The 26,737-nt window shown below is 44.7% G+C and overlaps 2 protein-coding genes across 2 annotated transcripts; one reads left to right on the plus strand and one right to left on the minus strand.

The window, feature by feature from the left end:
• The first annotated feature begins 153 nt into the window (after positions 1 to 153).
• LOC110489579 (arylamine N-acetyltransferase, pineal gland isozyme NAT-10) lies at positions 154 to 1,557 on the plus strand. The gene has a single exon (XM_021562311.2). It carries the CDS (start codon positions 629 to 631, stop codon positions 1,472 to 1,474), a length of 846 nt encoding a protein of 281 aa, XP_021417986.2. The 5' UTR covers positions 154 to 628; the 3' UTR covers positions 1,475 to 1,557.
• Positions 1,523 to 26,737, minus strand: LOC110490906 (E3 ubiquitin-protein ligase MARCHF6). Its single transcript, XM_036943695.1, has 26 exons — positions 26,367 to 26,737; positions 25,656 to 25,755; positions 23,954 to 24,027; positions 23,527 to 23,670; positions 23,093 to 23,165; positions 22,690 to 22,861; positions 22,407 to 22,581; positions 22,137 to 22,198; positions 21,985 to 22,017; positions 20,854 to 20,905; positions 20,671 to 20,729; positions 20,390 to 20,470; positions 20,203 to 20,271; positions 19,878 to 19,952; positions 19,623 to 19,757; positions 17,244 to 17,363; positions 10,265 to 10,365; positions 9,180 to 9,317; positions 8,365 to 8,575; positions 7,590 to 7,659; positions 6,009 to 6,190; positions 5,403 to 5,537; positions 5,214 to 5,303; positions 3,076 to 3,208; positions 2,260 to 2,413; positions 1,523 to 2,010 (listed from the first exon to the last, which is right to left on the minus strand). The coding sequence occupies exons 1-26, from the start codon at positions 26,389 to 26,391 to the stop codon at positions 1,923 to 1,925; spliced, it is 2,751 nt and encodes a 916-aa protein (XP_036799590.1). The 5' UTR covers positions 26,392 to 26,737; the 3' UTR covers positions 1,523 to 1,922.

Below are 26,737 nucleotides of genomic sequence, written 5' to 3' on the forward strand. Positions count from 1 at the left end.
TTACATCCTGTTGTATTCGGCGCTAGTTTATCTGGGGTGTATTCATTACGCCGATTCTGTTGCAAAATATCCTCTCTGTTGCGCAACCGATTACATGCAATGGTTAAACGGTAATGAATAAGCCCTGGCCCGGAAATAAAATAAAAGGAGAAGCTTTGGAGTTCCAACTTTTGTTAATCTCTTGATTTCTAGTTTCGATTTTGGATGCCTTTGTTAAATTAACCTTAATCAGGTCCCTAGACATATTCTACTAATCTAGGCGTCTCTTTAATTAGGATTGTATATTATATGAGTTTTAGACCTGGACCTACAATACCTGCTTGCTTTATTAGCGTTCAGTCTGCTTGGACTGTTCTTTCCAAATCACTAATGATTGGTGTGTCCGCCAGGAGGCAGCACGTCCGTTTACCAGGGTAACATATAACTTTTGACAGGACTGAAAGCAAACTGAAAGGAATATCCTACACACCGCAGGAACTGCAGATTTCGCCTAATCTATTTTAAAAATCCCAGGCATAGCATATCTTCCCATCGACATTGTTATTAAACATACATCGTATTTTGTATAAAGTGAACGAAATATTTTACTTTTTAAAAACATTTTCGATTAGAAAGTTCTCGATTAGAAATGGATGTTCAGAAGTATTTTCTACGCATTGGGTATGAGGGACCAGCGTTGCCAACGCCGACCTTGGACGCGCTCCAGCGTGTACACCGCTGTCATCTGAGGACTGTCCCTTTCGAGAACCTCACCATCCACAGCGGGGGGCGCGTACGACTCGAACTCCCGCACCTCTATGATAAAATCGTTCATCACCGCCGCGGAGGGTTCTGCTTCGAGAACAACGGTCTGTTCTCCTGGCTTCTGTCGGAAATGGGATTCGACGTCACCATCCTAGCGGGCCAAGTGAGAGACGCCGTCACAGGGTGGTACGGCCCGCCGTTCGACCACTTCATCTCCATGGTGACGCTCGAGGGGCATCGGTGGCTGTGCGACGTGGCATTTGGTGGATCAGGGTTCGAGCTCCCCATGTCCTTAGAGACGGAAGAACCTCAGAAGCAGGGCCACAGAGTGTACAGGATCAGACGAGCGGGAGAGATGCACTTTCTGGAGTGGCAAGATGAAGAGAGAGAAACTGGGCTCTGGACTGAGCTATACAAGTTCACTCTGGACACAAGACACAGAGGAGACTTCATAGAGATGTGTGACTACCATCAGAGCTCCCCTAGCTCCATCTTCTTCTGCAAGTCTCTCTGCTCCATGCTGAAGCCTACCGGGAGGCTCACCTACATGGGCCATAAACTCATCACCACCCAGTTTCCCTCAGATGAAGCTGGGACTGTGACTAAAGCCAGCAGAGAGCTGACTGATGAAGAGATACCTGACATACTAAAAGAGGAGTTTGGAATAATACTGGAATCTCAACTTGTCCCAAAGGATGAAACTATGACACCACCCCTCAACATTTTTTAAAATGTTTTTTTGTTCTTCTTCTTCATGATAAACAACAAGACAGAAACAAATTGTCAGTTTGATTTAATAAATTAATATACATACACTTAAGATGTACAATGGTCATTGCATTAATCCAAATCTGTCCAATTTCAGACAAGTCTGCATCCAAAGTATTTACATATGTACAATCCTCAGGCTGCACTTAACACTTAGCAAGGCATGAACATGACAGGGAGGGGGAGGGAGGGGGGAAGGAGAGAGAGAGGAGAGGGAGGGGGGAAGGAGAGAGAGAGGAGAGGGAGGGGGGAAGGAGAGAGAGGAGAGGGAGGGGGGAAGGAGAGAGAGAGGAGGGGGAGGGGGGAAGGAGAGAGAGAGAGGGGGAGGGAGGGTGAGAGAGAGGGGGAGGGAGGGTGAGAGAGAGGGGGAGGGAGGACACGAGATGGGTGGTTTCCAAAAGCAAACTTGACTACTCTGGGATAGAGTTAGGGGGCGGGACAGAGCTGGTTCCCCTAGCCTTGCGTTCGTAGTTGACAAGCCGCTGGCCAACCAGGTACCTGCAGGAAGGCAAAGAGGACACGGGGGTTAAAAAAACAGTCACATGTCAATCACAATACTAGAGCATTTACCTAGTTTGTGTGTCAGCTGCAGATCAAGACCTTGAATAGTTCATATCAGATGTGGAAGTGCTGGGCTGGAACAAAAGCCTGCATATCCTGAAACTCCCTGGGACCAGGGTTGTACTATCCCTATACAAGGAGCTGTTTAGGAACAGGCCAGGTATGGAGATAGGGGTGGGTGCTTACTTGTCGTTCTTGATGTGTTCGTAGAGACGTTTGAACTGTCGTATCTGGAAGGAGAGGATGCCGATGATGGACACCACCATCAGGAGGAACGGGTAGATCCTCCTCTGAATTAGAATCTGCATCTCTGGAGTCACACCTGACACACCTGACAGACCTGCCACACCAGGAGGGGAACAGATCTATTAGTAGAGTTATATCTGGAGTCACACCAGGAGGGGTACAGATCTATTAGTAGAGTTATATCTGGAGTCACACCAGGAGGGGCACAGATCTATTAGTAGAGTTATATCTGGAGTCACACCAGGAGGGGTACAGATCTATTAGTAGAGTTATATCTGGAGTCACACCAGGAGGGGTACAGATCTATTAGTAGAGTTATATCTGGAGTCACACCAGGAGGGGTACAGATCTATTAGTAGAGTTATATCTGGAGTCACACCAGGAGGGGCACAGATCTATTAGTAGAGTTATATCTGGAGTCACACCAGGAGGGGTACAGATCTATTAGTAGAGTTATATCTGGAGTCACACCAGGAGGGGTACAGATCTATTAGTAGAGTTATATCTGGAGTCACACCAGGAGGGGTACAGATCTATTAGTAGAGTTATATCTGGAGTCACACCTGCCAAACCAGGAGGAGAACAGATCTATTAGTAGAGTTAGAGCTAAACACTTCATACTCACCCACAAGTGTGCATGCAAACACTTCCCACATGAACACATGAACATGGAAACAAACAAACACGTGCACACACACACTGCACACACACACACACTGCACACACACACACTGCACACACACACTGTTGACTGACCTACGGCAGGTACGACCCCGGCTGCTATGACGTAGGGGACACACAGGGACAGCAGCAGCACTGAGATGACAGGGGCAGCCAGCTTACAGATGATGAAATGGAGGTCGATGTTCCTGATGCCGTTAGCATACACCTGACAGGAGGAGAGGTGGCAACGTTACCCCTCGCCGGTCACTTTACACAGGGTCAAAATCTATTGTTCACGTAGGGGGAAACGTTATTTGTCACAAGCGCCGAATACAACCGGTGTAGTAGACCTTACCGTGAAACGCTGAATACAACAGGTGTAGTAGACCTTACAGTGAAATGCTGAATACAACAGGTGTAGTAGACCTTACAGTGAAATGCTGAATACAACAGGTGTAGTAGACCTTACAGTGAAATGCTGAATACAACAGGGGTAGTAGACCTTACAGTGAAATGATGAATACAACAGGTGTAGTAGACCTTACAGTGAAATGCTGAATACAACAGGTGTAGTAGACCTTACAGTGAAATGCTGAATACAACAGGTGTAGTAGACCTTACCGTGAAATGCTGAATACAACAGGTGTAGTAGACCTTACATTGAAATGCTGAATACAACAGGTGTAGTAGACCTTACAGTGAAATGCTGAATACAACAGGTGTAGTAGACCTTACAGTGAAATGCTGAATACAACAGGTGTAGTAGACCTTACAGTGAAATGCTGAATACAACAGGTGTAGTAGACCTTACAGTGAAATGCTGAATACAACAGGTGTAGTAGACCTTACAGTGAAATGCTGAATACAACAGGTGTAGTAGACCTTACATTGAAATGCTGAATACAACAGGTGTAGTAGACCTTACCGTGAAATGCTGAATACAACAGGTGTAGTAGACCTTACAGTGAAATGCTGAATACAACAGGTGTAGTAGACCTTACAGTGAAATGCTGAATACAACAGGTGTAGTAAACCTTACAGTGAAATGCTGAATACAACAGGTGTAGTAGACCTTACAGTGAAATGCTGAATACAACAGGTGTAGTAAACCTTACAGTGAAATGCTGAATACAACAGGGGTAGTAGACCTTACAGTGAAATGCTGAATACAACAGGTGTAGTAGACCTTACAGTGAAATGCTGAATACAACAGGTGTAGTAGACCTTACCGTGAAATGCTGAATTACAACCGGTGTAGTAGACCTTACAGTGAAATGCTGAATACAACAGGTGTAGTAGACCTTACAGTGAAATGCTGAATACAACAGGTGTAGTAGACCTTACCGTGTAATGCTGAATACAACAGGTGTAGTAGACCTTACAGTGAAATGCTGAATACAACAGGTGTAGTAGACCTTACCGTGAAATGCTGAATTACAACCGGTGTAGTAGACCTTACAGTGAAATGCTGAATACAACCGGTATAGTAGACCTTACCGTGAAATGCTGAATTACAACCGGTGTAGTAGACCTTACAGTGAAATGCCGAATACAACAGGTGTAGTAGACCTTACAGTGAAATGCTGAATACAACAGGTGTAGTAGACCTTACAGTGAAATGCTGAATTACAACCGGTGTAGTAGACCTTACAGTGAAATGCCGAATACAACCGGTGTAGTAAAACTAAAGTGAAAACAATAATAAGTAACGGAAGAAAATGACATAACAATAACGAGGTTATATACAGGGGGCACCGGTACCGAGTCAGTGTGCAGGGGACAGGTTTGTCAAGGTCATTTGTAAAGTGACTATGCATAGATAATAACCAGCGAGTAGCAGCAGTGTAAAAACAAATGGAAATAGTCCAGGTGGCCATTTGATTAATTATTTCAGGAGTCATGTCTTGGGGGTAGAAGCTGTTAAGGAGCCTTTTGGTCCTAGACTTGGTGCTCAGGTACCACTTGCCGTGCGGTAGCAGAGAGAACAGTCTATGACTTGGGTAACTGGAGCCTTCGACTATTTTTTGGGCTTTCCTCTGACATCGCCTGGTATAGAGGTCCTGGATGTCAGGAAGTTTGGCCCCAGTGATGTACTGAGCCCTATGCACTATCCACTAGCCTTACGGTCAGATGCCGAGCAGTTCAAATAGTAACAACGGAAAGAGTTGGTCAAACTTCGTGTGAGATTGATCATTGTCGAAGTGATAACGATGTGGTGTAGGATAACACACCTGTTCTATGACAGTCTTCAGCCACCACTGTGGACCCATGAGGGTGATGGCAGCGATGATTTTGGCATGGAGCACCCCCAGAGCCCAGTCCTACACACACCAGATAAAACAGTGACATTTACTATTACACACACAATACCATATAAAAACCAGTGACCTTTACTACCACTACACACACACACACAGTACCTGCCAGGGGTAGAAGAGAGGCGTCTGGTCCAGAGGAACGCGTAGGGGAGCAACGATGACCAGCTCAAACAGCAGGCCCAATAGTAGAGGGATAACACCAGCCACCAGCAACGCTACGACAAGGGTCTTCAGAATCTACACACACACACACACAACATTAAAGGTAAGACATGATTGGATGTTGAAATATAAATGATAATGGCATGAAGATATTAACCCTGGACATAAAGCCATCTCCATAACTAGTACAACCTACTATACAGACTTCCAGAAAAGTGGATTTGGTCATTATTAGGATCCCAATTAGCCGCTGCAAAAGCATTAGCTACTCTTCCTGGAGTCCACATGAAACATGACACATAGTACAGAATACAGTTAAGGACTGAAACACACATCAAAAACATCACAGTCTATATACCAGTACATACAAACAATACCTAGCTGTAATACATACAGTACAAGATACATAAAATGTCTGTCTCTTCACAGTCCCCTTTGTGCAGTAAGGCGTACATAGACACAACAGGCTTCATTCAAGGCCGGCTGCCACACTTAACTGAATTTGCACGATTTGGCTTCCATTAAGGAAAACCCTCTGACTCTTACCATGAGGCTCCACTCCTGGACTTTGACCATGATGATGGTGGGTCCCTGGGGCATCCAGGCCAACAGCACGGTGGCACCGCGGATGGACAGCCAGCACACGTACAGACCACACGCTGCTGTGTACAGCTCATGGATCTTCGAGCTGCCTGTCCAGAATGACATCAGCCAACGGCCCGCAAACACTTCAACACACAACATTAAAAACAGAACCATGGCTTTTAGTGTCCTCTCGAAACATTCAGGTTAGTCATTCCAGGTGAGATTCCTGAAGAAGTACTCCAGTATTGAGATTAAATAAGTCCACTTATTTCCGCGCAGTTCAATTAGCTTTAAAACAGTACTAAGGTGTGTCGATAGATGAGAGGTCAGTGTTGGGGATGCTACTCTGAAAATATAGTTTACCAAGCTACCAATTACTGACCACTGGAAGAAGTCTAGCTACCCTTAAGAAACATATAGTTTTACTGAACTAAATGTGAGAGTTCAGTGATCAGCCGGAGGAAGACGATACGACAGCACCCTCCTCAGGGGATAGGTACTCAGTGTAAAGCCAATTAGAACACACCTGGGCCCACTAATTGCCTTGCGTCTTCCTCTATATCGGTGTGCCAGGAGAGGAGCTGGGTGAGGATGGGGAGTAGAGGCGGGGGACCTGTGAGAACGTCAGTTTTTCCTACCTCAGAGAAAGCTTCTGTGACTGGTCTGTCTCTCTGTCAATCAAGGCAGGCTTTAGGTAGAGAGAAGTGTTCCCCCTGTAGCTGTTGTCTAGGCGACAGTCTAAAGACAGGAGTAGCCATTTGTTGTTTTGCGTTCTCTTTTCGGCCACGGCCTTCTGGTCAACGGATTAGTTTATGTGTTTTGTTACGCTGGTGCTTCAGAGTTGGACGTTGCCTGTACTGGAGGTATTTACTCGGGTGAAAGAAGACCCGTTTAGTAAACGATACAAAAGAAAAGAAACGACTGCCTCTGGTCTGTTCATGTTATACCTCCCACCGGTGTTAGGGTGCTTCGGATAAGCTGATTCGTTCAAAGTTCATTTGAAAACAAACTACTTTGTGATAAATGATCATATCTAAACATATCACTACGGAGTCAGATGTTAACAGAATGTGTAATTTAACCTATAAAAAAAAATAAACAATTCAAGTGAGAATTAGGCTAGGACATTCTTGACTATTTTACCCATATTTAATTTTTGCAAAAAAAATAAACTTGTGTGTAGTTCCAGGAGTTAGCTACATATTTTTTTAGTAATTCATTACTGAAAACACTACCAAGATTTCCGTGGAGGCTGGTGGGAGGAGCTATAGGAGGACGGGGTCATTGGAAAGGCTGGAATGGAATTAATGGAACTGAGTCAAACATGTGGCTTCCATACCTTTGCTGTTTGATACCGTTCCATTTATTCCATTCCGGCCATTAGTGACCCCGTCCTCCTATAGCTCCTCCCACCAGCCTCTACTGTAAGATTTGAATTTAGTTCAACTTCCCACTGAGCTACTGCAAAATATAGTTAAATTACTCGTTGAACTGCATGTTGTTCACGACTCCCCCAACAATGACTTAAGGTTGATGTCTCACCTGGTAACGTCAGACACACCAGACTGGAAACCAGCAGGGTGATACACATGAACCCTATCAGCAAGACGATCTACAGACAGGAGAGAGAGACATTCAAGTGGTACATTCAAGCTTCCTGAAGGGGAAGTGGAAGGATCGGTGATAGTGTGTAGTGTGACTGACCCTGAAGGGAAAGCGTAGGGGCCGATGGTAGTGTGACTGACCCTGAAGGACAAGCGTAGGGGCCGGTGGTAGTGTGACTGACCCTGAAGGGGAAGTGTAGGGGCCGGTGGTAGTGTGACTGACCCTGAAGCGGAAGTGTAGGGGCCGGTGGTAGTGTGACTGACCCTGAAGGGGAAGTGTAGGGGCCGGTGGCAGTGTGACTGACCCTGAAGGGGAAGTGTAGGGGCCGGTGGTAGTGTGACTGACCCTGAAGGGGAAGTGTAGGGGCCGGTGGTAGTGTGACTGACCCTGAATAGGAAGCGTAGGGGCCGGTGGTAGTGTGTAGTATAACTGACCCTGAAGGGGAAGCGTAGGGGCCGGTGGTAGTGTGTAGTATAACTGACCCTGAAGGGGAAGTGTAGGGGCCGGTGGTAGTGTGTCTGACCCTGAAGGGGAAGTGTAGGGGCCGATGGTAGTGTGTAGTATAACTGACCCTGAAAGGGAAGCGTAGGGGCCGATGGTAGTGTGTAGTGCACTGACCCTGAAAGGGAAGCGTAGGGGCCGATGGTAGTGTGTAGTGCACTGACCCTGAAAGGGAAGCGTAGGGGCCGATGGTAGTGTGTAGTGCACTGACCCTGAAAGGGAAGCGTAGGGGCCGATGGTAGGGTTGGAAACCTATTGGTCCTCCCTGCTGTAATATGGCCTGATGGGCTGCATGAAGCCCCTCCCCCACAGCAGGGGCGGGGTTAGCGTTGTTGTTGTTTTGGTGACCGGGAGCATGGTTGTTGTTGACAGGCTGGTTAGCATCGTCTTCCTGTTCTCCGAGCAAGTAAGAGTGGAGGTCTCTGAAAGGGGGAGAGGAGAGGAGGTGAAAAGGAGAAGGTAGAGAAAGTGAGCTAACAAATATATACTTCATGTTACGGGTCTGTAGCTATAATGAAAGACCACTTTGGGAGTGTGTGTATAAGTGTAGTGTGTATAGGTGTAGTGTATAGTGTGTATAGGTGTAGTGTATAGTGTGTATAGGTGTAGTGTATAGTGTGTATAGGTGTAGTGTGTATAGGTGTAGTGTGTATAGGTGTAGTGTGTATAGGTGTAGTGTGTATAGGTGTAGTGTATAGTGTGTAGTGTGCATAGGTGTAGTGTGTATAGGTGTAGTGTGTATAGGTGTAGTGTGTATAGGTGTAGTGTGTATAGGTGTAGTGTGTATAGGTGTAGTGTATATAGGTGTAGTGTATATAGGTGTAGTGTATATAGGTGTAGTGTTTAGTGTGTATAGGTGTAGTGTGTATAGGTGTAGTGTATATAGGTGTAGTGTGTATAGGTGTAGTGTATAGTGTGTAGTGTGTATAGGTGTAGTGTGTATAGGTGTAGTGTGTATAGGTGTAGTGTATATAGGTGTAGTGTATATAGGTGTAGTGTATATAGGTGTAGTGTGGATAGACCCACAGTAGGTATCCAGCGCTCACAGTCCAGGCCCTGACCAGACCTTTCAGCCACTGGCGTGTGTGACCTTGTTCCAGGAGAGCTGGCAGAACCACCTGCAGTAACAACAGCTCCAGAGACAGCTCACTGACTGGAGCATCACTGGAGGAGAGGAGAGAGGAGGGGGGAGAGAGGATAGGGGAGGGTGGAGAGAGGATAGGGGAGGGTGGAGAGAGGATAGGGGAGGGTGGAGAGAGGATAGGGGAGGGGGGAGAGAGGATAGAGGAGGGGGGAGAGAGGATAGAGGAGGGAGGAGAGAGGTGGGTGAAGATACATCACTTACCGGGCATACATCTATATCTAGGCATTTTGATGCTGGGCTGGAACAAAAACCTGCACACACAGCAGCTCTCCAGGACCAGGGTTGGTGACCATTGCTGGCCACAATTGAGCCATGTGAGTGTACCTGTAAAGCGTGACGTTGTAGGACAGGAAGGAGTGTACCTGTAAAGCGTGACGTTGTAAGACAGGAAGGAGTGTACCTGTAACACGTGACGTAGGACAGGAAGGAGTGTACCTGTAAAGCGTGACGTTGTAGGACAGGAAGGAGTGTACCTGTAAAGCGTGACGTTGTAGGACAGGAAGGAGTGTACCTGTAAAGCGTGACGTTGTAGTACAGGAAGGAGTGTACCTGTAAAGCGTGACGTTGTAGGACAGGAAGGAGTGTACCTGTAAAGCGTGACGTTGTAGGACAGGAAGGAGTGTACCTGTAAAGCGTGACGTTGTAGGACAGGAAGGAGTGTACCTGTAAAGCGTGACGTTGTAGGACAGGAAGGAGTGTACCTGTAAAGCGTGACGTTGTAGGACAGGAAGGAGTGTACCTGTAAAGCATGACGTTGTAGGACAGGAAGGAGTGTACTTGTAAAGCGTGACGTTGTAGGACAGGAAGGAGTGTACCTGTAAAGCGTGACGTTGTAGGACAGGAAGGAGTGTACCTGTAAAGCGTGACGTTGTAGGACAGGAAGGAGTGTACCTGTAAAGCGTGATGTTGTAGGACAGGAAGGAGTGTACCTGTAAAGCATGAATTTGTAGGGGAGGAAGGAGTGTACCTGTAAAGCATGACGTTGTAGGGCAGGAAGGCAGGGAGGAGGAGCTTGATCATCCTGATGGGCAGCCACAACATCAGGAGAACGATAGAGCCAAACACCACCTAGGAGAGGACATACATCATACACCTTTAATGATCAGCACACAATCAAAGCAGAACCATAGCTGTCTGGGACTACTTTTTACCAACAAATCTGTCTGTAGATGGACGGAGCACAGACAGGGGGAACCTGCGGAGGCAGCATTTTTATTTGCTGGACAATTAAGAAATACAGGAGCCATTTGCATTGTTTGCGTAGCCTGATTAGGGCGTCCACCCACGGTTCTCAGAATGACAGAAATCACATTTAGTTTATGGTAATTCATCTTCACAGAACATGCCAGTCGGCTGCAACAGCGTGCGTCATTCTTACCGAGTTCCGATGAGCCAATAGAAGATGTTAGAATATACAGTGCCTTGCGAAAGTATTCGGCCCCCTTGAACTTTGCAACCTTTTGCCACATTTCAGGCTTCAAACATAAAGATATAAAACTGTATTTTTTTGTGAAGAATCAACAACAAGTGGGACACAATCATGAAGTGGAACGACATTTATTGGATATTTCAAACTTTTTCAACAAATCAAAAACGGAAAAATTGGGCGTGCAAAATTATTCAGCCCCCTTAAGTTAATACTTTGTAGCGCCACCTTTTGCTGCGATTACAGCTGTAAGTCGCTTGGGGTATGTCTCTATAAGTTTTGCACATCGAGAAACTGAAATTTTTTCCCATTCCTCCTTGCAAAACAGCTCGAGCTCAGTGAGGTTGGATGGAGAGCATTTGTGAACAGCAGTTTTCAGTTCTTTCCACAGATTCTCGATTGGATTCAGGTCTGGACTTTGACTTGGCCATTCTAACACCTGGATATGTTTATTTTTGAACCATTCCATTGTAGATTTTGCTTTATGTTTTGGATCATTGTCTTGTTGGAAGACAAATCTCCGTCCCAGTCTCAGGTCTTTTGCAGACTCCATCAGGTTTTCTTCCAGAATGGTCCTGTATTTGGCTCCATCCATCTTCCCATCAATTTTAACCATCTTCCCTGTCCCTGCTGAAGAAAAGCAGGCCCAAACCATGATGCTGCCACCACCATGTTTGACAGTGGGGATGGTGTGTTCAGCTGTGTTGCTTTTACGCCAAACATAACGTTTTGCATTGTTGCCAAAAAGTTCAATTTTGGTTTCATCTGACCAGAGCACCTTCTTCCACATGTTTTGTGTGTCTCCCAGGTGGCTTGTGGCAAACTTTAAACAACACTTTTTATGGATATCTTTAAGAAATGGCTTTCTTCTTGCCACTCTTCCATAAAGGCCAGATTTGTGCAATATACGACTGATTGTTGTCCTATGGACAGAGTCTCCCACCTCAGCTGTAGATCTCTGCAGTTCATCCAGAGTGATCATGGGCCTATTGGCTGCATCTCTGATCAGTCTTCTCCTTGTATGAGCTGAAAGTTTAGAGGGACGGCCAGGTCTTGGTAGATTTGCAGTGGTCTGATACTCCTTCCATTTCAATATTATCGCTTGCACATTGCTCCTTGGGATGTTTAAAGCTTGGGAAATCGTTTTGTATCCAAATCCGGCTTTAAAACTTCTTCACAACAGTATCTCGGACCTGCCTGGTGTGTTCCTTGTTCTTCATGATGCTCTCTGCGCTTTTGACGAACCTCTGAGACTATCACAGTGCAGGTGCATTTATACGGAGACTTGATTACACACAGGTGGATTGTATTTATCATCATTAGTCATTTAGGTCAACATTGGATCATTCAGAGATCCTCACTGAACTTCTGGAGAGAGTTTGCTGCACTGAAAGTAAAGGGGCTGAATAATTTTGCACGCCCAATTTTTCAGTTTTTGATTTGTTAAAAAAGTTTGAAATATCCAATAAATGTCGTTCCACTTCATGATTGTGTCCCACTTGTTGTTGATTCTTCACAAAAAAATACAGTTTTATATCCTTATGTTTGAAGCCTGAAATGTGGCAAAAGGTCGCAAAGTTCAAGGGGGCCGAATTCTTTCGCAAGGCACTGTATAGGTGGTGTATCCATAACGCTCGGGAAGCTTTCCTTAAAGTAGATTTCATTAAAATTGTCAAAATTATATAGCCTAATTAGCTTTTTCCTGTCTATACTGATTTTTTTCCCCAAAATTCTAAATAGCCTACTACACCAAACAGCATGTTTTGGCCACAGAATATCATTAACTTGTATTATATGTAGATTGTTTTAAAATTGCATAACCCAGTCGGAAGGGCCTGCAATTTAGGCAGAGCGTGTGGTAAATACCAAAAAGATGTGTGATGAGTTTTGACAGTCAGTGAAAAGCAGAGAGACCCAGCCAGGCATATCGTAATATTTAAAAAATATAAAATCGCGGAAAAACAGTTTAGAAAACAATTGGCTATTGCTGTAAAGAGAAGACTCCAATCTGTCTTTTAGTTATCAAAATGATCAACTTAATTGAGCGAAAGGTACCCTATCCTATTGGCACCAGTGGAGAACATGGGCCAGAACCCTGTGCATATTAACTGCCACTTGTTTGTTTTTGGACAATCATTTCCCCCTCCAGGTTAGATGGGACGTCATATTGAATTTGTTTCTCCCCCTCTCGTGGCCTCCAATTGCTCTTAAATACAAGTAAAACTAAATGCATGCTCTTTAACCGATCGCTACCTGTACCTACCCGCCTGTCCAACATTACTACTCTGGACGGCTCTGACTTAGAATACGTGGACAACTACAAATACTTAGGTGTCTGGTTAGATTGTAAACTCTGCTTCCAGACCCATATCAAACATCTCCAATCCAAAGTTAAATCTAGAATTGGCTTCCTATTTCGCAACAAAGCATCCTTCACTCATGCTGCCAAACATACTCTTGTAAAACTGACCATCCTACCAATCCTCGACTTTGGCGATGTCATTTACAAAATTGCCTCCAATACCCTACTCAACAAATTGGATGCAGTCTATCACAGTGCAATCCGTTTTGTCACCAACGCCCCATATACTACCCACCATTGCGACCTGTACGCTCTCGTTGGCTGGCCCTCGCTTCATACTCGTCACCAAACCCACTGGCTCCATGTCATCTACAAGACCCTGCTAGGTAAAGTCCCCCCTTATCTCAGCTCGCTGGTCACCATCGCATCTCCCACCTGTAGCACACGCTCCAGCAGGTATATCTCTAGTCACCCCCAAAACCAATTCTTTCTTTGGCCGCCTCTCCTTCCAGTTCTCTGCTGCCAATGACTGGAACGAACTACAAAAATCTCTGAAACTGGAAACACTTATCTCCCTCACTAGCTTTAAGCATCAACTGTCAGAGCAGCTCACAGATTACTGCATCTGTACATAGCCCACCTATAATTTAGCCCAAACAACTACCTCTTTCCCTACTGTATTTTATTTATTTATTTAGCTCCTTTGCACCCCATTATTTTTATTTCTACTTTGCACATTCTCCCATTGCAAATCTACCATTCCAGTGTTTTACTTGCTATATTGTATTTACTTTGCCACCATGGCCTTTTTTGCCTTTACCTCCCTTATCTCACCTAATTTGCTCACATCGTATATAGACTTGTTTATACTGTATTATTGACTGTATGTTTGTTTTACTCCATGTGTGACTCTGTGTCGTTGTATGTGTCGAACTGCTTTGCTTTATCTTGGCCAGGTCGCAATTGTAAATGAGAACTTGTTCTCAACTTGCCTACCTGGTTAAATAAAGGTGAAATAAAAAAAAATAAAAAAAAATATGAATAGTAGAATATCTTACACAAGTCTGCAAATGGAGGATGCATGAAATGCATTTTTATGGTGAAAATTAGCTTCCCCAAACTTGAAACCAACTTGATGCATATGTTAGAATAACTGGCCACATTTACTTTTCCTCATCCAACAGGTAACGAACAGCAAAATTACTAGCCTACGTCAATCCACTATCCGCCATAGTAGAAAAGTTGACCTATTCTATTGGTCAGCTTATCGTTCTGCGCGAGAACCTGTCCAAAACAGACTCTGGGACAGTTGTGGGACGATAGATCCATAATTCATCCAACCAGTAGTCCTAGGCCACACCCAAAAACGTAAAAAAGATCAGAATGTTTAGCATAACACATTGATAAGCTATTATTTATTCACATTATACATGTGGCAATGCATACAAGGCAGGCAGTAAGCTATGCACGAATGTTCGCCCCATAATGCAATTAGAGGAAAATACATTTTGAGCAGTTTCATGTGGCGGCAGGTAGCCTAGTGGTTAGAAATGTAGAAAGAAGAGATCTAAAGATGTAACAACTAGCATTGGTTGCTAATATGACTATTGATGTAACAACTAGCATTAGTTGCTGATATGACTATTGATGTAACAACTAGCATTGGTTGCTAATATGACTATTGATGTAACAACTAGCATTGGTTGCTAATATGACTATTGATGTAACAACTAGCATTGGTTGCTAATATGACTATTGATGTAACAACTAGCATTGGTTGCTAATATGACTATTGAGGTAACAACTAGCATTGGTTACTAATATGACTATTGATGTAACAACTAGCATTGGTTGCTAATATGACTATTGATGTAACAACTAGCATTGGTTGCTAATATGACTATTGATGTAACAACTAGCATTGGTTACTAATATGACTATTGATGTAACAACTAGCATTGGTTGCTAATATGACTATTGATGTAACAACTAGCATTGGTTGCTAATATGACTATTGATGTAACAACTAGCATTGGTTACTAATATGACTATTGATGCAACAACTAGCATTGGTTGCTAATATGACTAGGATTGTGCCTTTGGCTACTGGACAATGAAAATCAATAGAACATGAGAGAAACGGCCTGTTTCAATGGCCTGCATGTTTTGGTGTGATTTTGGCTAAGCTACTTTAAGCAAGGTAAGATATGCCTCATAATATGTCGTAAAACGTTCAGGTTTCAAACAACTAAGTACGTTTTCAAAAAGCGTACTGCCTCCAGTTCATTGTAAAGCGCTGTGACGCGCTGTAGCCTGTTAAGTTGCCTTTGTACTTGAATGGCAAATGGGAAGAGCATTTTAATGATCAATTCAGAAATACAAATAGCAGCTCTAATCTTGGCCATTGTTTAAAAAAAATATATATATATATATTATTATTATTTAACTACACATGTGATTGCTTGGTATTTCAATCATGGAATATGCTTTTTGGCCAAAAGTCGGCAATTACCGGCCAACGGAAACCCTGCTGCCGGAGGTGTCTGTAGATGTACAGTGCATTTGGACCCCTTAACTTTTCCCACATTTTGTTACATTACAGCATTTTTCCAAAATGGGTTAAATAAAATAGAAATCCTCAATCTACACACAATACCCAAGAGAAATCTTTGCAAATGTATAAAAACTATTAAAAAAAAATGTACACAAGTATTGTGAGCTCTGGTGCATCCTGTTTCCATTGATCATCCTTGAGATGTTTCTACAACTTGATTGGAGTCCACCTGTGGTAAATGTAATTGATTGGACATGATTTTGGAAAGGCACACATCTGTCTATATAATGTCCCACAGTTGACAATGCATGCCAGAGCAAAAACCAAGCCATGAGGTTGAAGGAATTGTTTGTAGAGCTCCGAGACAGGATTGTGTTGAGGCACAGATCTGGGGAAGGGTACCAAAACATTTCTGCAGCATTGAAGGTCCCCAAGAACTCAGTGGCCTCCATCATTCATTTAATGGAAGAAGTTTGGAACCAGACACTACCTAGAGCTGGCCGCCCAGCCAAACTGAGCAATCGGGGGAGAAGAGCCTTGCTCAGGGAGGTGACCAAGAATCCAATCGTCAAGTTGACAGAGCACTACAGTTCCTCTGTGGAGATGAGAGAATCTTCCAGAAGGACAACCATCTCTGCAGCACTCCACCAATTATGGAAGTGTGGCCAGGCGGAAGGAAGTCACTCCTCAGTAAAAGGCACATGACAGCCCGCTTGGAGTTTGCCAAAAGGCACCTAAAGGACTCTCAGACCATGAGAAACAATATTCTCTGGTCTGATGAATCCAAAATTAAACACTTTGGACTGAATGCCAAGCATCCCGTCCGGAGGAAACCTGGCATCATCCCTACGATGAAGCATGGTGGTGGCAGCATCATGCTGTGGGGATGTTTTTCGGAGGCAGGGAGACTAGTCAGGATCAAGGGAACGCACAGAGAGGTCCTTGATGAAAACCTGCTCCAGAGTGCTCAGGACCTCAGACTGGGGCGAAGGTTTACCTTCCAACAGGACAACAACCCTAAGCATACAGCCAAGACAACACAGGAGTGGCTTCAGGACAAGACTTTGAATGTCCTTGAGTTGCCCAGCCAGAGCCCGGACTTGAACCCGATTGAACATCTCTGGAGAGACCTGAAAATAGCTGTGCAGCGACTCTCCCCATCCAACCTGACAGAGCTTGAGAGGATCTGCAGAGGAAAATGGGAGAAACTCCCCAAATACAGGTGTGCAAAGCTTGTAGCGTCATACCCAAGAAGACTCGAGGATGTGATGGCTGCCAAAGGTGCTTCAACAAAGTACTGAGTAAAGGGTCTGAATACTTATGGAAATGTGATATTGTAGTTTAAAAAATTATATTAACTATATGTTCTCTACCTGTTTTTGCTTCGTCATTATGGGGTATCGTGATGTCATTATGGGGTATTGTGATGTCATTATGGGGTATTGTGATGTCATTATGGGGTATTGTCTGTAGATTCATTTTGATTTATTTAATCCATTTTAGAATAAGGCTGTAATGTAACAAAATGTGGAAAAAGTCAAGGGGTCTGAATACTTTCCGAATGCACTATATGTACCACAGACAGGATGAACCTGCGGAGGTGTCTGTAGATGTACGTACCACAGACAGGATGAACCTGCGGAGGTGTCTGTAGATGTACGTACCACAGACAGGATGAACCTGCGGAGGTGTCTGTAGATAGGTAGGTGGATCATTTCCTGGACTGGGTTGAAGTCTGGATCGTTCAGGTTTCTCAGAAACCACAGGACCCCAGGCCTCAGCACCTGATCCAACACAGCACCACACTATAGTCAGGAATTAATTAACAGTACACTACAACAAACCAGACAACGGCTACGCTTCTATCCAATTGGTAACAGATTTAAGTGAATATTCTAGAATCCGCATAAAGAAAGTATGCACATTTTCCGGGTAATAAGCAGTGATGACGTAGTGCACTGCACATTAGTTACTTTTTCGCATACATTTTCATGTACTGAATAAAAGCCTTAAGTTTAATGCATTTTCCATCGCATTTCAAATAAAACTGTTGCGTTAAATAGCGACGGTTTGTGACACGTTCGCTCTCGCCAGCAGCTCACGGATACTGTGCAGGTAGGCTAGTGAAGCATCAATCATCACGTCACCAGAATAAGACACTCAGTATTTTTTGGAAAAGAGAATCAACGCTCATCGCTGTGCACCCTGTGAAGTTCATCATAACATTTGACCTGTAAACAAATAAACTGCATTCTTTCCCGAGTCGTAGTGGGAGGACCACACAACATACACTACATGGCCAATAATATGTGGACATTCCAAAATTCTGGGCATTAATATGGGGTTGGTCCCCCCCTTTGCTGCTATAACAGCCTCCACTCTTCTGGGAAGGCGTTCCACTAGAAGTTGGAAAATTGCTGCCGGGATTTGCTTCCATTCAGCCACAAGAGCATTAGTGAGGATGGGCACTGATGTTGGACTATTAGGCCTGGCTCGCCGTCAGCGTTCCAATTCATCCCAAAGGGGTTCGATGGGGTTGAGGTCAGTGCTCTGTGCAGGCCAGTCAAGTTCCTCCACACTGATCTCAACAAACCATTTCTGTATGGACCTTGCTTTGTATTGTCATGCTGAAACAGGAAAGGGCCTTCCCCAAACTGTTGCCACAAAGTTGGAAGCACATAATCGTCTATAATGTAATTGTATGCTGTAGTGTTAAGATTTCCCTTCACTGGAACTAAGGGGCCTGAACCATAAAAAACAGCCCCAGACCATTATCTTTGCAGTTGGCACTATGCATTTGGGAAGGTAGCGTTCTCCTGACATCTGCCAAACACAGATTCATCGGTCGTATTGCCAGATGGTGAAACGTGATTCATCATTCCAGAGAATGCGTTTCCACTGCTCCAGAGTCCAATGGTGGCGAGCTTTAGACCACTCCAGCTGACACTTGGCATTGCGAATGGGGATCATAGGCTTGTGTGCGGCTGCTCGGCCTTGGAAACCCATTTCATGAAGCTCCCGACAAACTGTTCTTGTGCTGATGATGCTTCCAGAGGCAGTTTGTAACTTGGTAGCTTCAGCACTCGGCGGTCCCGTTCTGTGAGCTTGTGTGGCCTACCACTTCGCGGCTGAGCCGTTGTTGCTCCTAGATGTTTTCACATCACAATAACAGAACTTACAGTTGACCGGGGCAGCTTACTAGCACCTACAACGGTGCCACGTTGAAAGTCACTGAGCATCTTCAGTAAGGCCATTCTACTGCCAATATCTGTCTATGGAGATTGCATGGCGGTGCGCTCGATTTATACACCTGTCAGCAACTGATGTGTCTGAAATAGCTGAATCCACTCATTTGAAGGGGTGTCCACATACTCTTTGTTGACGGCCTATGAACGGTGGGTTAACTGCCTCGTTCAGGGGCAGAACAACAGATTTTTACCATGTCAGCTCGGGGATTCAATCTTGCAACCTTGCGGTTAACTAGTCCAACGCTCTAACCACCTGATTACATTGCACTCCAAGAGGAGCCTGCCTGTTACGCGAATGCAGTAAGAAGCCAAGGTAAGTTGCTAGCTAGCATTAAACTTATCTTATAAAAAACAATCAATCATAATCACGAGTTAACTACACATGGTTGATGATGTTCCCTTTATAGTGCACTACGTTTGACCAGGGCCCATAGGTCTCTGGTTAAAAGTAGTGCACTATAAAGGGAATAGTGTGCCATTTGGGATGTAGAGTTAATGCGGTGCACTATATGAGGTGTCATTTGGGACATGCTCTATAACCAGGTTTCCATACAGCCAATTCAAGCGGACGACTGAACAGATGCATAAGAAAAGGCGGGACCGAGCTGATGGAAACAGGAAATGTCGGCACAATTTCATAAAATGTCGACAGACAATTTGTTCGTTCAATATGGTGGGATATTTCCGCGTCAAATTGATGATGTGAGAAATGGCGTTAACTGCTTTATTCGCAAATATTGATAAAATAACCATCATATGGAAATAGACATGGAGTCACGATCCCTGTCCCCTTACCTCTCTCAGTAGGAGGATGAAGGAAGCGAAGTAGAAGACGTAGACCATTCCCACCAGCCAGTGCAGGAACATGGTGGTGCCTGGAGCAGATTTAAAACTCAGCTCTCTGTCCTTCAGAGACGCATCAAACATCTCCTGCAGAACGGACGGAAGAAGAGGTGGGAACGGTTAAAGAAAGAGTGGGGTGGGGGGGAAATGGGGGGGCAAGGTTGGAAGAGAAAAGGGGGAGAGAGAGAGAGAAACGTCTATACGTACTAAAGAGCAGATGTCGAGCCACCAGCCACAGATGAGGGGGAAGACTCCTATCTCCACGACAACAAGCAGTGAGACCTGGAACACACACCATGTTAAACACCATGGACAGACACATGACCTCAGGGACTATGAAGCCCCAGGGGAAACTCGGGCAATTCCCAAAATCATGCATTGATGTCAATGGGAGATTTACAATTTTTTTTTAGATAAAAAAAAAAAAAGTTGACCTTCCGTCATTCATATAGATTTCATTTTATAGTCAAGTCGTTCTTCGTTTCGGGTTTACAGTAATATGAAAAGCCTAGATTTAAAACCGAAATGTTACCTTGACAACGATGTAGCAGACCCCTAGTAGACGGCGGGACCGCTGGAACCTGACCAGAGCAGCGAACCCCTGAGAGACACAAGTTAAGGACAAACACACACTTTTGTACACAAAAACAGTGGAAAGGTCTCCATGGAAACACTGCATGGTCACCGGAAGGGATCCCGGTCAGTAGGCGGAAGGATACATGACAGAGGATGAGCGTCATGGCCAACAGGATGTACCCTACGATGGTTGTGATCAGGCCCTCGAATTGGGAGGCTTGGACCTAGAGGACAAGACAAGAGCATTCAACCATATTTGCCATGTTGGTGAGGCCAACTTTGTTGAATGCAGAAAGTAAAACAGACCAGTCTTGACTATATCGATTAAATAATGCAATCATCTTTGTAAATACAATATATTTGTACTGTTTAACATTATGTTTTGCACAGAGTCAGGAGTGGTGTATTAGAGAATGTTTCTTACATATTCCTCAAAGCCAAGGCCCATGACAGAGAAGTGACCAATGTGGTATGGACAGAACGCTGTAAGAGAACAGTGATGCATCAAACCCCACAGCCTTCTACTGAGCCCAACCACCATACCTGGCTAGTTCATTGTAAGAAGGGTGCTACTTTAGGGGGAGTTAGTGTTCATTTGTGTACTCACCGAAGACCAGGATGAAGAGAGTGTTCAGAGACACAACCCAGAACACATGCTCCTGAAAGACGAGACACAAAGCAAAACGTCACCTCACTACATCCTAGTGCTACTGCTTATAGACCAGACAACCCCTTCACTGCAAATACTACGCCGTCCTCGGCGTGCAGATACCACTCCATTCTGTGTGTTAATACCACTCCATTCTGTGTGTTAATACCACTCCATACTGTGTGTTAATACCACTCCATTCTGTGTGTTAATACCACTCCATTCTGTGTGTTAATACCACTCCATACTGTGTGTTAATACAACTCCATTCTGTGTGTTAATACCACTCCATACTGTGTGTTAATACCACTCCATACTGTGTGTTAATACCACTCCATTCTGTGTGTTAATACCACTCCATACTGTGTGTTAATACCACTCCATACTGTGTGTTAATACCACTCCATACTGTGTGTTAATACCACTCCATACTGTGTGTTAATACCACTCCATACTGTGTGTTAATACCACTCCATACTGTGTGTTAATACCACTCCATACTGTGTGTTAATACCACTCCATTCTGTGTGTTAATACCACTCCATTCTGTGTGTTAATACCACTCCATTCTGTGTGTTAATACCACTCCATTCTGTGTTAATACCACTCCATTCTGTGTGTTAATACCACTCCATTCTGTGTGTTAATACCACTCCATTCTGTGTGTTAATACCACTCCATTCTGTGTGTTAATACCACTCCATTCTGTGTGTTAATACCACTCCATTCTGTGTGTTAATACCACTCCATTCTGTGTGTTAATATCACTCCATTCTGTGTTAATACCACTCCATTCTGTGTGTTAATACCACTCAATTCTGTGTGTTAATACCACTCCATTCTGTGTTAATACCACTCCATTCTGTGTTAATACCACTCCATTCTGTGTGTTAATACCACTCCATTCTGTGTTAATACCACTCCATTCTGTGTGTTAATACCACTCCATTCTGTGTGTTAATACCACTCCATTCTGTGTGTTAATACCACTCCATTCTGCGTGTTAATACCACTCCATTCTGCGTGTTAATACCACTCCATTCTGTGTTTTAATACCACTCCATACTAGGTGTGTAAATAAATACGTACTAAGAACACCAAGGAGCCATCGAGTCCAAGCATCTGAGAGGTAAAGAGAGAGACATTAAGAGGTGATGATATAATCATGGATGTGTCAATGTCAATCAATGTCATGTGTTTGATTCAGGACAGATGTGTTGGAGAAACTAAACCAGTCTTACCCTCTCCCATGTGAGCTCCTCTGCTGCTCTGTCCCATTCTAGAGCATTCCAGTTCATATCATCTACAGACAGAGGGAGAGAGAGGGAAATAAGAGAGATGTAGAGACAGAAAAATAGTAAGAGAGGGAGAGAGAAGGAGATGTAGAGAGAGAGAGAAAGATAGTAAGAGAGGAGAAATAAGAGGGAGAGACAGATCTCATACTATATAACTTTTAGTATTGCTGTTGCCATATGTTAGTCATCTGATGAGTGCTGGCCCTAGTCTCCTACCTTGAGCCCCGTTGTTGGCATCCACATCTTCGGCAGCCGCCCCCTCCTCTTCCTCGTTGTCTAGTTCTGGCTCCTCCCCCTGTTCTGGCGGGCCATCCGGGGGCTCTGGCTCTGCCTCGTGAGCTGGGGGGTTGGCAGGGGCAGGGGGTTCATCAGCTGCTCCTTGACCGGCAGCCTGCAGGGGAGCAATGTGGATGGAGGGGCTGTAAATGTGTGTGTGTGTGTGTGTGTGTATGTGTGTGTTTGTATGTGTGTATGTGTGTGTGTGATGAATGTGTGTTACCTCGTTGGGCTGTTGTCCGGCTGCGTTGGGCTGGGGCTGCTGGTGGTGCTCCAGCCACAGGGGGGGACCACCATGGACTATCTGCTCCCTGAGCCACACCAGACTGATGAAGGCACACAGTGTACACGTCACCACGAAACAGCCCTGCAGACAGTCTGCCAGCAGGTTATCTCTACAGGGAAACCGGATGTGAAAATGTCAAAGATCTACAAAAAAAGCACTCGCACATCTTGTTGCATGTGTGTGGGAAACTGGGAATAAAGCAATAACATCTGTAAGCTCTGACCAAAGCCAGGCGGCCGACACATAAGCTTGAATAAACAATGACGCAATCTGATACAGGAAGGAGGTGAGGAGGTAGAGTCTGATTGGCGAAGGAGGAGGATATGACGTCATGACTCACGTGGAGAGCATGTCCAAAGGCAGCGTCAAGAGCGAGGTCACAGAGCCGGTAAACAGACACTTGTAGATTCGACCTGAAGAGAGAGAGAGCGACAGAGAGGAGATATGGGCATCATCTCACCAAGGGAGAACATGTTGAAGAAAGAGGTAGGAAGATCTTGGTTAGGACTGAGGACAAATGTGTTTAGGCAGGGGCAGTAACTGTATGCTTAATGCTGTTATTGTAATCCACCCTATCCTAAGAGTGTAGGCAGTGGACACACAAACCAACACACCAATAGGATGAACAAAACTGGGAAAATCCCAAAATCCCACTTCTGATCCTATTAAACCATGGACACAGCGCTAGCGTACAGGTCCTTATGTGAGTGATACTCTACTTAAGAGTAAAGTGTTGACACATTAGTGTGTGTGTGTGTGTATCAGTCTACTCACATGCAGTGAGGGGGACCACCCCCAGCCATGCGAAGGCCACCAGTGTGTAGTGAAACCAGTATCGTATGGCTGTGCCCACACTGGTCAGCAGGCCAGCACAGATGTCCTGGATGGGCAGACGGGGGGGCATGTCTGGGGAGTAGACTGGAGCAGAGCAGATAGAGGGATGAGACAATAATTTATAAATAACAGAGCAAAAATAGGAGGTTGAGACGTTTTGAAGAACCCCTTTGGGTTCCAGGTATAACCCTTTTGGGTTCCAGGTAGAACCCTTTTGGGTTCCAGGTAGAACCCTTTTGCGTTCCAGGTAAAACCCCTTTTTACCTAAGAGTGTATTCAATGACAGAGCATCCCAGTCTGAAGTCAACCTCTTGCAACAGCGCACATTTCTGAGACTGACAGGTCAATGCCACAGACGGGTACTTACTTGGTGTGAAAGCAAATCTGTGCTTGCATAATTCACAGTACTCCTTCCTGCTGTGCTTCAGCCACTGGACCAAACTGTAAACAACAACAAAAGGTAAGAGCGGTGAATGTTAGGTGAGGAACTAACTGAACACCCTAAAAAGACTTGTTCATACCACACAGCAGTCGACTCATTCAGACGTTTAACACTTCGTAATGCTTTCTTTAATACGCAGTACAACGCTTGCTACTGCAGCCCTGAGCTGTCTAGCATTGGTGATTATGTGCTCCTACTTTGCAATATATTAAGAATGAGATATTTCTGTCTCACGCACGCCTGGTGAATGACAACTGGTACACACAGAGGATCCTAAAAACACTGATTTGAATCCTCATGATATTGTTATTACTGCCAGTTAGGACTAGACTATATGTTAATAACACCAAGACAACCCAAGTTACATAGTGTTTTATTATTTAAAATAGGCAAGTCAGCTAAGAACAAATTCTTATTTACAATGACGGCCTACCCCGGCCAAACCCAAACCTGGACGACGCTTGGCCAATTGTGCGCCACCCTATGGGACTCCCAATCAAGGCCAGTTATGATACGGCCTGGAATCGAACCAGGATCTGTAGTGATGCATCTAGCACTAAGATGCAGTGCCTTAAGACCGCTGGGCCACCCGGGAGCCCCAAGTTCCATGTAACTAACTACGCCGTGGTTACCTTCCTGTACATCTGGATGAATCGTGTGTGAACCAACAGGGCCCTCTGGAGATCACTGACATTATGCCAGAGCAGACGGTACCAGAAATGGAATGATGACACAGTGCTCCAATGCACTTCTGTACCCGGCTCAGCAGACCACAAATGTGTAACCACGCCTGTAGTAACTGTGTAACCACACCCGAAGGCTTTTATTATGTTTCTGCAGTAGTAAACCATGGCAGTAAACCACATTATAGTAGTTCAATAGTGTCCCGACTGCTTCTCATCACTAGCGCTAGCACAGTAAATGACAGATCAGAAACTTTCACAGTCCCTTATCCTTTGCTTTATTGTTAATTGTTTTTCCTTTGTTAGATCCACATGGCAGAGAAAACAGCTGTGATTGCAGCAACATAAGTGGGATGATCACTTGGGACACGCGTCAACATAATGGCCTCAGGACTGTCTTAGGCAATAGCGAGGCCCTATGCTGTGTCTATATCAACATTACCTCATCCTACTGAGTCAAATGTGATTCTCCTATGGCCATTATATCAGAGGAGTAAGTAGGTCTCTCTATGGCTAGTACTGGAAGCTGGTGTGGGGGCTAGGCTATAGTTTGATTATAAATACTGGTACAGTATATAATACAGTATGGGTAAAAATAATAAAAAAACAGTATATAGTTGACTCCTGATAGTAAGTGCACTTAAGTGTAAAACAATCTTGAGGTTGGAATTCAATGACAATGTTTGTAATTGTTCCTGATGACTGCATGTTCCCAAGCCGTGTCAATCATTCATCAGGACAGGAGTTGACAGTGATTGAGTCAGGTAGAGAGAGAGAGACACAGACAGACAGACAGAGAGAGAGACACAGAGAGAGAGAGAGACAGAGAGAGAGAGAGAGAGACAGAGAGAGAGAGAGACAGAGAGGTAGAGAGGTAGACAGAGAGGTAGAGAGGTAGAGAGAGACAGAGAGGTAGAGAGGTAGAGAGAGAGAGAGACACTCACCATTCCTGGTGGATGAACTTGATGCTGCCAGTACAGACACAGGGGTGGTACAAGGGTTTGTCTGGGGTCCCCTCTGAACGACACACGCGACATATATCCCCTACACAGAGAAGATGTTTGTCCATTGGTTCAGAGAGACAGACAAGACGACACACACACACCGCCTACACATAGGAAGAACAGCCTTCTGTAGTAGCAATCGATTTGAAGCTACCTAATGAATTGTCCCAGTGCTTAATCAAACAATATTGTAGTTAGCTTTACACTGACAAGATAAATGGTAACACCAGCCATGAGAGCAGACATCAGCTAATAAATAGCTAGCTTGCTATGGAGTTAGCTACGTTTCATTGATTACCTCGCTACTGTAGCTAGCTACATTACGTTAGCTTAACCAACTAACATGCCAGTGTTAGCAGCCGCATCAATTATCTGTACTGGGGAAATGTGCTAGGTTATATAACTAATTAGCCCCGGTCTAGCTAGCTACTGGTAGCTCATTGATGATCGATTGCTTCTAGCCAGGCCCTAACTGGTGTCACTGTGTGGGTGTCAGTGTACGGAAAATGTGCTGAAAACAGACGTTGGAAAGGTAACGTTAGTTGGAGACCACCTTTGCCTTGGAGACCGAGTACAGAGTAACTGGCTAGTTTCACTAAGCTAACTTAGCTAGCCAACGTTAGTGGACTGTAAAAAAATAAAAAAATGTACCTTCATCTGCAATGTCCATCTTCATAGATGAGGCTCTGCCCCTCTTTTTTGGAGTTATACAGTAACGTTAGTTTGCTATCGCACACCCATCCACAACGCGAACGGCACTGTTTTTAGCCGATCTGGATCAGACTATCCTTGAAGTCCGATACATTGACTATCATAAAATGGTGTCCACTTTGAACACCAGAATCCCTCCTGTTTCGTGACACGCTCGGACCATGTATGTTGGACCGGTAGCGATTGTCAAACCGAGATCGCTAGCAGACCTTTTCCTTGCAAATTCAACACGATAGAGGCGACGAATAAGAAATGTACCCGACACAAGTGATACCTTGCGACAGTGTGCGCCGTTTTCCGTCAGCGGTCAT

The sequence above is a fragment of the Oncorhynchus mykiss genome, chromosome 15, assembly GCF_013265735.2.
Source record: "Oncorhynchus mykiss isolate Arlee chromosome 15, USDA_OmykA_1.1, whole genome shotgun sequence".
Lineage (NCBI taxonomy): Eukaryota > Metazoa > Chordata > Actinopteri > Salmoniformes > Salmonidae > Oncorhynchus > Oncorhynchus mykiss.